General features: G+C 36.8%; 1 protein-coding gene across 4 annotated transcripts in view; it reads right to left on the reverse strand.

The window, feature by feature from the left end:
• Nucleotides 1-13,416, reverse strand: part of BABAM2 (BRISC and BRCA1 A complex member 2) — a 410,927-nt gene that overhangs the window by 278,875 nt on the left and 118,636 nt on the right. For all 4 annotated transcript variants that reach the window (XM_040224352.1, XM_040224354.1, XM_040224353.1 and 1 more), the window contains one exon: nucleotides 12,639-12,833. In XM_040224352.1, coding sequence (XP_040080286.1) covers nucleotides 12,639-12,833 — 195 coding nt within the window. The remainder of the gene's footprint in view (nucleotides 1-12,638; nucleotides 12,834-13,416) is intronic.

Consider the following 13,416-nt stretch of genomic DNA (forward strand, 5'->3'; position numbering starts at 1 on the left):
TTTATTTTTCTCTCCAAAAGCCTCTTAAGTCAGCCCTGCCGCCACATTCCTCTCCCAAAGCAGCTCACGAAGGTCACCAGTGACCACACCATTGCCAAATCTAATGTCCTTTCTCAGTCTTTATCTTCTAGCTGTTCTATCAGCAGCATTCCAGCATAGCTGATCACTCTTTTCCTGGAACCTTCTCTACTTGATTTCCAAGAGCCAGTCTCTCTGAGCTTTTTATTTCACTGGCCCTCCCTCTGGTCTCCCCAACCTCTTAACACTGTTCGGTACCAGTGCTTCTCCCCAAGACCTCTTTTCTTTACACTCCCCAGGTGACCAGGTGACTTCATCCAGGTTCCTGATTTTATGCCTGGATGGTTCTCAAATATTTTATCTCCATCTCAGATCTTTTTCTACTTCAAGTTTCATTTATTCAGCTATGACAACAAAAACCCAAATCTTGATTTTGTACTTTCCCTTTGATATTCATTCCTCGTTTCAGAGAATGGCGATTTCATTCTTTCTATCTCTCAAGCCAAAAAACTTCAGCATCACTCTTGACTTTTATGTTTCTCCTGCTTCCACATTCCAAGTGGCAGCAAATCCTGCTGACTCTACTGTCAATTTATATCCTCAGTGCAGCCACATTCTACCACCTCCATAGCCGTCTGACCTGAGCCATTGTTATCTCCAGCCTGGATGACTGCAACCACACCTAAACGCTTCAGCCATCACTCATGTGCAACTGATTCCCATCACCAGCGCAAGAGAGGTCCTTTCAGTGTTCGTCAGATTACGCTTCTCCTTGGCTCACAAGTCTCAGATGGTAGGGATTTGGCTTCTTCATAGAGGCATCTGACAAGGTAACAACTGATCAAAAATGTGAAAGAGGTGAGGAAGTAAACCATATGAAACATGGGTGGAAGTATCTCAGGTAAAGAGAACAAGCGTAAAAAGGCTTGATGCAGGAGTCCACCTGAATGTTCAAGAAACAGCAACAAGGTCAGTGTCTCTGGCACAAATAAGCACTAACACTGATCTCAGATCTCCTAGAAACTTCCCCAGTGTGCACCACTGCTAAACCCCTGTAGGCTGTACAAGAATCACTCATAAAATGAGTGAACATTAAATGCCTACTAGATAAACTCCCTACCAATCAATAAATAGCCATTTCTACCTACTAGCCTAAAAATGTCAACCTGTAGGTTAAAATGTTAAAGTTAACAAACTCCGATCTTTTAGTTTGTTAGACTCAATGGCTCTTAGACTATTTTTGAAAACAACAACAAAAGAAGTGAAATGTGCAATTTAAAAAATTAAAAACTCTTCTACATATAAGGTAATCGGAAGATATTCACATATTTAGCCCTTGGACTCATTTGAACTGCCAGTTATTTTAGTCCATGGGCTGCATTTTAGCTCTTTTGCCCTATTTTAGCTTGCACAATGTATTTTTATTCTACTGGCTATTTTTGCCCAACATTCTTTTTAAAATGCTCAGACGGTCCATACTTTATCCCTTCTCAAAATGTTGATCCTAGAACTAATATAAATTTATGTTTGGTGGCAAAAGACTGATTTATACAGCTAAATTCACAATAAAAGAAATGTTGATCTCAGGATTAATATTAATTTGTTTATCAGAAAAGGGCTGATTTACATAACTAAATTAATAATAAAAAAAGCTTAAAAGTGTGAAAAGAATTTGAACTTTTTGGAAACCATACAAAGTGCTTTATGATCTCTAACTTTCAAGCTTACTATACATTCTTTATTTTGCCTTTGAGAGAACAAAGAAAATTTTACACTTGTTTCTAATAGCGTCAGAAATGTTGGAGACTAAGGTTCTAGAATTCAGTTTTCAGTTGCCACAGATTTTCCTTGCAACCTGTAAGTGAACCCTTCTTTGGGAAACTGAGTAAACAGTGATTGAAAACATATCCTAATGTAAAATGTTTGAGCCCTAAACATTACATGAGGAGCATAACACAAGTGAAAACTCCTCCTCAAGTTCGACCTCAGACAGTGACTCTTCGTTTTTATATTTGAAGTTCCAACAGTTATTCAAGCAATTTACAGCCACTCTGTTGCAACATCAAAGACTGCTTCCATAGCAATCTTTCCTGTAAGCCGAACAGGAGACATTTAGATGCAGCCAAGTCAACAGAATCATCTGATTTCCTTTTTGTCAATCCTTGGTCAAATCTTCTCTTCGATACACGCAGAAGATGATCTGACCTACGACTGTTAAAATGTCAGCCATTCTGCCAACTGCTTTAATGGCAATCTCCCCAGCATTAGCAACAAATATGCACATCCTCCCTTTTCTTCGAGTTATAGTACATTGGCAAGTAACTTAGACTAACAGCGCTGAGTTCTGGCAGTTTATTAGGTCTAAGCTTTTCTTCTGGTAACAACAGCTGTGTCGTAGTTCTCCTTTCCTTTCAGAAGTGGCAGGTAGACATCTTGTGCAGAATGGATTCCAAAACAAGGTTGTTCTGCAAAGTGAAATTGTACTTCCTTTCTTAGAGACAGTCTGCTGTCAACAAACAAGCTGTTATCTGAAATTGACTGTCTTAATGCTTAGGTGGCTAAAAGCTAAGAAATACTCAAGAGTGACTAACTTCAGCTGGGCGACAGCTTGGTAAGGATGAATCTTCAAATGGACTCAGAACCAACAGCCTAAATCTAGAGACTGTTCCTTGTTAAACACATAATTATCTACCACAGGTGAGAAGGAAAGCCAAGTTAGTCTAATTAGAACATCTCACACTTCACAAAAATGTTTTCTAAGGTATATCATTTAATTATTCCCAAAGCCCTGTTCAGTAGGTATAATTCATTTACATCTACTTTAGAAATGAGAAAACTGAGGCTTAGAACAGTCAAGAAACTTGCCTGAAGTCATTGAGAGTGTAACAGACAGTCAAAACTCAACCTCAAGGTTCAAAAGTTATTCACCTATTCATTACTGTAGATTAAGAGCCTCACGTGTGCCAGGCCTTATAGGAGGCTCTACAAATACAGTGAGTAAAAGAAATATGATCCCTGCCCTCCTGGAGCTTATATTCTAGTGAATGAGTCAGTCATTAATCCGAAGTAAAATAATACACCTATAAATTAAAACCTCCAAAAAATAATATCCATAAAAGGGCAGAGAGCTCTGAGAGCATATTCAGGAAGACCTGGCCTGAAGCCCCTGTCCAGGCTTTGGGGCTCATTACTTGAGGATACTTTAAAAAGCTGAGTCAAAAGACTGTGTGGAAAAATAAACAATCAATACCAGTCAGGAACTGATAAACGTCTTCTATTCTGAAGAAAAGACAAAATACCAGCCAGGAAAACTGTGAAGAAGAAAAGCAATGAAAGGAGGCTAGCTATACCAAACAGCAAAGCATCATATAAAAACACAGTAATTACAGCAGGATAGTCTGCTGTTACATCAAGGAGACATACTCATGGAACAGGAAATCAGTCCGGAAGATTTAGTGCCTGGTTGATAATGTGGGACAACTGGGTAGCCATCTAGAAATAAATAAGACTTAGACCCATATTTCACATCATATATAAGGAAAAACTCCAAGTGGACTAAAGATTTCCATGTAAAAACTGAAACCATATAGAAGAAAACACTGACAAATGTCTTTATAAAACCTGGCAGCAGGAATGACTTTATAACTCAAAAGCCACAAAAGAATAGACAAACTTGACTACCCAATCATAAAAATTGCTTGGATGATAAAAACCACCATCAACAAAGTTAAAAGACAACTGGCAAACTGAGGAAAGTATATTTATTTGCAACTCCATCACAAACAGCAATGCTCTGAATGAAGAGATTAAAAACCCGAGAACAAAAAGAAAGGATAAACAGAAAAGAAATACAAGAGACTCTTAAGCATATGAAAAAAATGCTTAACCCCATTTGTACCAAAAGAAATACAAATTAAAACTAAATTGAGTATCATTTTTCACCAAACAGACTGGGAGAAATATATCAGCACTTTAAAGATAGCACTGCACTGTCTTCTGACCTCCACTGTTTTTGATGAAAAGTTAGTGGTGACACAAATAACTTTCACCTGTATGTAAAGTGTTCTTTTCTATGGTGGTTTAAGATTTTCTCTTTATGTCTGGTTTTCAGTATTTTGACTATGATGTGCCTTGTTTTTTCCCTGCATTTGTCTTGATTGGGGTGTGTTGAGATTCGTCAATCTGTAAAATGCATGTCTTCCATTCTATTTGAAAATATCTGGGCATTATTTAATCAAATTATTTTCCTGCTTTCTTTCACACATATTAGACATTTAGATTTTATCCCATAAGCTCTGATTTCCCTTCTAAGTATCAACCTCCCATCTAATATCTGCCTGCTTTTGATCACTCTCCAGTGCCTTAAGGCACATGGCTTTGTATCTGTGGATGGGTTAGTCTAACAGGAGCTACCTGGCCATTATGCAAAGCAAGACATGACAGAAATCTGCAAATATGCTTAATTTACGACTGGCAATGCTATGGAGAAACAACCACTCTCATATGTTGCTGCTGGGTTAATAAATTGGTATAAACATTCTGAGGGCATTCTGGTGATAAAATTATAAACACATATATAATCTTTAATCCAGTAATTCCATTTCTAGTTATTTATCTTATAGACATACTGGAACACAGGCAAAGTCAGATGTGCAAGATTATTTACCACAGTGTTATCTGTAACAGTGAAAGATTTAAAACGACTTTAATGCCCAACAATAAAATTCATATTAAATAAATTACAGTTCAATTATTCAGTATAATATACAAATCATTTTTTTAAAGGAATGCTTATATGGAAAAAAGATCTGAGCTATATAAAGTCAGAAGTAAGCTGCAAAACAGGGTATGTAATATATGTTGCTATTTGCATAAAAAGGGGGAATATGTATGTTTATAGGGGCTTTCCAGGTGGCACTATTCATTTTAAACATCTTGAGATATAAAGAAATTTAGGCCCAAACATACACACCCATACACGCACACAACTACTTTTAGTGAATAAAGTAAAAACCTGAGAAATAAACTGTTGTGACAAGATCCTAAGTACTCTTAGTGACATACAGGTCAATATCCAATATAACAAATTCCATTACACAAACAATAAAAATGTGAGTGCTCCTGTCATTGGTTCCATTATTTTAAATAATGTTCACCTCCTAATAGTTCCATGTGGTTAAAAACAAAAACAAACAAACCTGGACAGTTATTAAGAAGTAACTCTAATAGATTTCGCTACCATGCTACACATTTTTCCAAAGGAGCAACCACAAGTTTATCCCTGCCACAGGCGAAATGCCATCAGACGTTAACTCCCAAGTGGCATAAATTAAACAGAGATGATGAGAAGCCCCCTGAATCCCCTGCTCCACATGGCAGAATGGTGTCACCAGAATATCTACTCCATCATCGTGGCCAGCAGTAAAAGGGTCACCCTCTTCCAGACCCTCCAGCTATTCTGATCCTTCTATGCAATTTGACATTATTTAACATTTTCTAATAGCCATATTTAAAAAGGTAAAAAAAAAAAAGGTGAAATTAATTTCAATAATATATATCCCGTATATCCAGAATACTATCATTTCTGCATATAATCAACATGAAAAATTATTAATGAGACCACTTTCTGTGCCAGTTTCCTGAACTCTGCTGTGTATTTCACATTTGCATACATTTCAGCTCAGACCAGCCACATTTCAAGTGCTCAGTAGACACATGTGTGTTATATGACTAGTATATGACACAGTTTGTTGTGATCCACAGAGTCAAAGGCTTTAGCATAGTCGATGAAGGAGAAGTAAGATGTTTTCCTGGAATTCTCTTGCTTTTTCTATAAGCCAATGGAGTTGGCAACTTGATCTCTTGTTCTTCTGCCTTTTCTAAACCCAGATTGAACATCTGAAAGTTCACTGTTCATGTACTGTTGAAGCCTCTGCCCTAAAGGAGCTTATACTCGAACCACCTTGTTATAAAATTAATCAAACAAGGAGACCATAAGGATGAGATGACTCTAATGCCTTGGTAGCCAACTTAAGCAAACGGAAACCTAAGCCAGAATCAGTTCCTGTAAATGCCTTAAGATTAAGAATAGCCAGTCACAAACAGCCAACTAGTCTTTCCCAAATAATGCAACCACTTCAAGCTCTAGCCAAACAACTGCCTTGCTTTTCTTCCAAGTCCTCTCTGTAAATCCCTTGCCCATAACTCTTAGCAGTAGAATGCTCCTAACCACCCTGCATCAACGTTTGCTCAAATAAACTTAAAAATTTTAGTATGTCTCAGTTTATCTTTTAACACCACTCATATACTTTCCTTCAAACGTAATACCACAGCAAGTTGGGGTGACAAAAGCATGTCATTAATTCAGATGAAGAGCTATCATGAAATGGTTCCTTTCTTCTCAGCACAGTATTTTAAAGTGTTTCCAGAGTTTAATTTATAAGCCATAAATTCTTAAAATCTTACTGGGATTTGTGGCCAGGTACAGCAAAAAAAAAAGGGGGGGGGTCTCCATCATATATCCTTATTAAGAAAATTTCCACAAAAGGATAAAATCAGTTGCTAAAAAAATGTTTTATCTCACAGATCACCCACTGGTGATCCTTAATATGTAAAATATGTGAAAATATGTGGTTTTAGAACATCTCAAAACATTCTTCTCATAGCAGGAAAGAAAAATGCTTTTGATCAAAATATTAGAGATGACAAACTAACTTTGAGCTCTGGGAATTAAAACAAAAGCCAAAGAAAAATTCACAAATTTGCTTACTGTGCTTTGTTACTATTAACTGACACTGGTTCTTTAGATACTACTGACACAAGCAGGAAAGCAGTTGATTATTTACAGTATAAAGTGAGACCTTAAATTTTATCCATTGGGAAAACTTATAGTGTACCTTTATGTTGAAATATTGTATCAAAACAGTATATATAATTTTAGTATCTATACCTTACATTGGGACATTCATCAAAATTAAAATCCTAATCTTAAAAATAACTGCTCAAATAGCAGGAGGGAGGTCTTTGTGGTGATCTGTATCTTAACTAGAGTGGTGGTTACAGGAAATTACTCATGTGATTAAATGGCGTACACATACTTTGTATCAATGTCAGTTTCTTGGTTATATAAAATATAACCACTGGGGAAAACCAGGTGAAGGGTATATAAGACCCCTCTGTACTATTTTGCAACTTCTTGTGAATCTGTAACTATTTAATATATCTTCTTAAAATTACTCTGATCATGCAGGAACATTAGAATTCTTCATTCTGAACAGGTAACTTTGTATCCCAATGTATCATCTGTTTTCTCTCAATTTAAAAAAAATTGGCATTTGTTAAAAATTATAAAACCAGCACAGACTAAGAAAACAGTGTTCAAAACTCTACTCATTAAAAACTCTATTCATTAAAGGAGATGGACAAAGCAGTAAGAGAGATGGCTTCACAAAAAGACCATGGTAAAGAATAATAAAGAGTTTGTGCCGATTTTTTTTTTTTTCATTTTAGTGTTTACTTTCAAATGTGCACTTACTGAAATCCTCTAACTGGAAACAGGAGAAAAAAGAGGAGTGTCTGCAGTGACATGGAGAACCAGTGTAATTCAAATTAACATGCTTGTCAGAAGGTTGACAGGAGATGAGAGCCTTCGCTCTCTCTTCTACATGGTTTTTAAATTTTTCCTTTTGCCAACTGATGGTAAAACAGAAGAGGCATCTCAGGATTTTAAGAGCCTTGTACTTTTAGAGCAGAAATGGAAGGTTAAGAATGTAAACATATGTTCCAGAAAGAAAACTTCAGTAATGGCAAAGGTGGAAACAGAAAGGGGAATAGAAAGCCACCATCCTCTCAAATGAACACAGGATGTTGTAATCCAAAGGTCTTCAGTCATTATGCACAGTCTTAGATTCCTTACAGAAAATGTTTATCAGGTGGACTGGTAGAATCAGGAGAACCACAATACATGGATTCACACTTAGCCCAGGAAGAACATATTGGTTCTTACTCTATTTTATTAAAAGAATATATTAGTTTTCATATTTTATTTCCTATATCAATTTATTTCATATTAAAATGTTTTCTTGCTACAATAAGACATAATAGATGTGATTTACTGATCCGTAAACCAGTCATATGAATACTTATAATTCTTGTCTCCCACATATGCTACGCCTATGAGTTTTTCTTTCTTTTTTGGGGGCTATACCACATGGCTTGCAGGATCTTAGTTCCCTAACCAGAGAGAGAACCTGGGCCCCCTGCAGTGGAAGTCCTAACCACTGAACACTGGGGAATTTCCCTCTTAAGTTTTTCTGCAACCATATAACCCACTGGCCTCCTCTACCTATAGTGCCACCTATCTCCACCTTCCTTTAGGGCCTATGTCAGTTCCAGTTCACCAGTGAAGGCTCCATAGTTACTTCCATTTCTCAATGATTGGGTCTTCTTCTGAATTCATATACAGGCTGTCCATCTCACCTGAGGCAATCCATTTAGCATTGCTATTTCATTTTTTACAAATACATGTTGAGTCCTCTTAACTGGATTTTAACACCTTCATGAGCAAAAGCCAGGACTGCTTTTTTTTTTTACTCCAACCATTAGCAGCATAGTAGACTTTCTTTATCACTTGTATATTGGCTTAGCCCTGTTGACTTATATCTTACAGGTATGGTGAAGCATTCCAGAGCATATAAATATAATTTAAAATACTGATTCTGTAGTCTTTCAAAATAATTATCTTTCCAAGCTCTGTGTTATCAGAAAAACTGAAAAGCATGCCTTTTAATTACCTAATAAAAGAATGAACAAAATAGGATCAAAGGAGCAGCTCTGTGACATTTCACAAGACATCTGATGGCAAACAAGACGTACATCCAATCTCTTAGATGTAGCTCTTCCAGAGACTCGGACAACTAAGAAAGGAGCACACAGTAGAATACTAAGAGAGAATGACTGAATGCTTTACTGAAAATGAGACAATACAATAATATTCACCTTCCTTAAAAGGATAAAGTAAGTTTGCCATAACTGTTTCTTAGTTACCTAACTATTCTTCCAACTAACTATTGCATTCTTATTTAAATGCCTGCAAATCATCCACTTAAAGACCTGAGTGCAATTTCTTTTAAAAATCTCCAGTATGTTTTTACTTTCTACTGCCCTGAAGATCTTTCTGCTTCTCCATTTCTCAAAGATAATACCTCTGAAGCACATCTGCCCATTTCTTTGATTTCTTCAGCCCTGAAACAGAGCCCCCAGAAGAAGCGCAGCCTGGCCAACAACTTGATTTTAGCTCAGGGAGCCCCACCTCCGACTTCTGACCACCAGAACTATACGGTAATATATCTGTGTTGTTTTAAGCTACCAAGGTCGTGGTAATTTGTTACAGCATCAGTAGGAGGCTAATACAGCCTCTGATTCAAAAGATCTCACCTCAAAATCAAACTCCTTTCTTTCTGCTAGGGTCCCATGTTTGTCAACCAAATTCTTGGGGTGTATTTGAATTCTAGTAGCAAGTTGTCCTTTACCATATTCCTGAAGCAGCACATCAAGCTCCAATGTGTTTCATTCTGCAAGACTCACCTTTATGTTCTGTTTTTGGACCAGGAACTAACTCAGATACTATATTTTCACTTTTAGTGTCTCAACTCCTACTTCCATTGATCTCCTCCTTGGGTTGGTTTGCTGTAAGCTTAACCCCTAATTGTCTACCTTGTCTTGTTACAGGGTTCTCAGTTTCTTTACTTCCCCTCAGTCCATAATCATTGCCCTGATGCTTACAAACTACTCAACAGCATATGAAAATAAACTGTAAACACAGCAGTAGTAGGTTTTATAAGTAAAGAATGGAGAATCAGTAACATTAAATTGAAAGTTTTAAATATACTATAAATTTAAACTATCTAACTATACTCCTACACTCAGGAGAACTACAACTCAAGTATTAGCTGGGCCAATGAACATAATTTCAAACATTCTTAGATCAGAAATGGTACCATAAAACTGCATAAATTTAAAGTCAGCCTTAATATTAAAAGGGGGAAATAGGTAGGAAGGAAAATCCTAAAAACTAAAGACCAATTAGTTTGACAGTGATTCCTGTCTTTAAAGGAATCTATCAGTACTAAAGACAACACAAACAGGTTCATCAAGACGTCATGCCAAATTAACCTAACAACTCTTTTGAAAGGACAACTAAGTTGATAGTTTAATATGAGAAATGCTAGGATTAGAGGATAAACTAAGTTCAGTGAAGTTTTCCTTACTATCCATGTGAATAGACTAAAGTTTCAAAATAACATTTTAAAACCTTGAACTCTGCACTACTTGTAGAAATATAAAATGGTACAGCCACTATGGAAAACAGTACAGAGATTTCTCAAAAAAAAAAAAAAAAATTAAAAACAGAATTAGCAATATGATCCAGCAATCCTACTCTGGGGGATGTATTCAAAAGAATTCAAAGGAGTATCTTTGCACATACTCAGGTGTAGTCAGCTTTATTCACAATAGCCAGGAGGTGAAAGCAACACAAATGTTGACTGACAGATGAATGGATTCACAAAATGTGGCGTAAGTGTACACTGGAATACCAAGCAGCCTTAAAAAGGAGAGAAATCCTGTCACATGCTACAACACTGATGAACCTCAAAGACAGTATGCTAAGCAAAATAAGCCAATCACAAAAAGAGAAATGCTAGATGATTCCACTTATTTGAGGTGTCTAAAGGAGTCAAAATCATACAGACAGGAAGTAGAAAGGTAGCTGCCAAGGGCTGCAGGGAAATGGAGGTAGTGTTTAAATTGGTCCAGAGTTTCAGTTTTACAAGATGGAAAAGCTCTAGAGAGTGACTGCACAACAATGAAAACAAACTTAACACTACCACACTGTATACTTACAAATGGTTAAGATGGCAAATTTAATTTTACGTGTCTTTTACCACAATAAAATAAACAAAATAAATTTACAAAACAAACAACAACAACAAAAAACCTTGAACTGAACAAACAAGATGATTTGTAACAAGGATAAACTTTAGTCCTACTGATTCAAAGGCATTAATCACATGTAAGACCTTGGAAAACATGTCCTTTGAGAAAGAGCTGAAGAGCAAAAAGGGAGAGGTATGTTTAACCTAAGAAAAGAGAGACTGAGAGAAATCTGAAAAGCTTAACACAGAAAAGGGAATCTAAACTTACTCTGTGCTTAAATAAACTAGAGTTTACTCATTCATTCATTCACTCAACAAATGTTTATGGAATGTAAACAATATGCCAGGCACTGTTCTAAGTATTTACGATATTTCCAGTGAACAAATATCTCTGCTTTTGTGGAATTTTACGTTCCATTGGGAGGAGACAAACAACAAACATAATAAGTGTGGTAGGCTCCCGATGATCTCTAGGGGTACTCATTCTTATATAATGCCTCCCCTGTGTGTACGCTGGACTTAAGCAGAACATATCAAAAGTTTTTTATAGACACGATGCTAGTGCACATTTAATAGGCTACAGTGTAGTGTAAATTAACTCATATGTGTATTCAGAAACCAAAAAACTCATGTAACTCACATTATTTTGATATTTGCTTATTGGCAGTGGTCTGAAACCAAACCCAGTATTTCCCAAGTATGCAAGTACATGAAATGTTCAGAAAAGAAAATCTATATCAACAGAAACTAGATTAGTGGTTGCCCAAAACTGGGGGTGGGAATAGAATTAACTATAAATGGGCATTGAGGGATATCACTGGGATGATGGAACCATTCAAAAACTGGGTTGATGGTGGCTGTTCAACTAGCTTTACATTTAAAATAGGTGGATATATGATCTCAAAATAATACCTCCAAAAAAGCTGTTTAAAAAAATTGGGGGTGTTAATACAGGCACTCCTAAGAAAGTCACATATGAGTAAAATCTTTAAGGAGGAAGGGCATTAGCTTTGTGATTATACAGGGGAAACAAGCCAGATGACAGGAAAGCTATGCACAGACCCAAGGGCAGGGGCATGTCTAGTGTGTCTGCAGCACAGCGAGCCACTAGTGTGGCTGAGATGATTATTTTTAGAAAGCAAAGCAGGAGATGAAGAGAGAGCAAGAACGATGGATGGAGGATGGTGGTGACGGCCATCACGCTGAGCTCTTTGATACCCCTGGGAAGACAGTGGCTTTTACTGTGAGAAAAAAAGAGAGGGATATGAAAGTTCTGGGCAGAGGAGTGATACACTCTGACTTGTGTCTTTGAAGGATCACACAATGTAAAAGAAATTATAAAAGGCTCCACATAAGCTAGTTAGCTCTGGAGTTACTGACCTCTCTCATCTGACTGAGATACGATATACTTTCTCATAATTCAGAGTTTTTAAGAGACCTTAATGTTTATATGGATTCTCAAAGATATCGCCTGGGAAGTCTGTAAAATTTGGAGACTCATATTCCCAGCTGCAGACACTCAGAAGTCAGGGGCTGTGGGTGTGAGACTGAGAGAGTATCCGGGCATCCTCAATCATGTTTATCTAAGGAAATGGCCAGGGTTTATTATAAATGAATGTTGGAATTGATTATTTTATTCTATTACAGATAAAGTGACCTTTTTCTCCCTTTCTCGAAAAACCTTACCCAGTTGTTTTTTTTCCCGGCATAAATTTCCATGTTCTCTCCATACTGTGGCTCTTCCAGTAACGTCTGGTATTCGAACATGAGGCGGGAGCTCTCACGAAGGCGGCTGCACTGAAACTGGTGATACTGTTGCACAAGTTCCTTCACCACCAGTAAGAGACATTCAGGGTTTGATGGATTCCAGGAGGCAAGGTTCTGTAGAAGCCAAAAAGAAAAGCCCAGTAACAAATGAGTTTTCACACAAATCCAGTATCACATTGGCTCATCAATATAGAGGGAAAGAGGGATGAAAATATATGAGAAATAGACTTTTTTTTTTAATTGACGTATAGTTGATTTACAGTGTTTTGTAAGTTTCTGGGGTACAGCAAAGTGATGCAATTATACACACAGATATATATGTGCATATACATATTCTTTTTCATATTATGGTTTATGGAAGGATAGTGAATACAGTTCCCTTGCTATAGAGTAGGACTTGGTTGCATCTCTGTTTTATATAGTTTATATCTGCTAATCTCAAATGCCTAATTTATCCCTCCCCCACCCTTCTCCCTTTAGTAACCATGTTTGTTTTCTCAGTTTGTGAGTCTGCTTCTGTTTTGTAAATAAGTGCCTTTTTATCATATTTTAGATTTCACATATAAGTGATATCATAGGGTATTTGTCTTTCTCTTTCTGATTTACTTCACTTAGTACGATAATCTCTAACCTCCAAGTAGCTGCAAATGGCATTACTTCCTTCTTTCTATGCTATGGCTGAGTAATACTCCATTGT

Source organism: Oryx dammah, unplaced genomic scaffold, assembly GCF_014754425.2.
Source record: "Oryx dammah isolate SB20612 unplaced genomic scaffold, SCBI_Odam_1.1 HiC_scaffold_25, whole genome shotgun sequence".
Lineage (NCBI taxonomy): Eukaryota > Metazoa > Chordata > Mammalia > Artiodactyla > Bovidae > Oryx > Oryx dammah.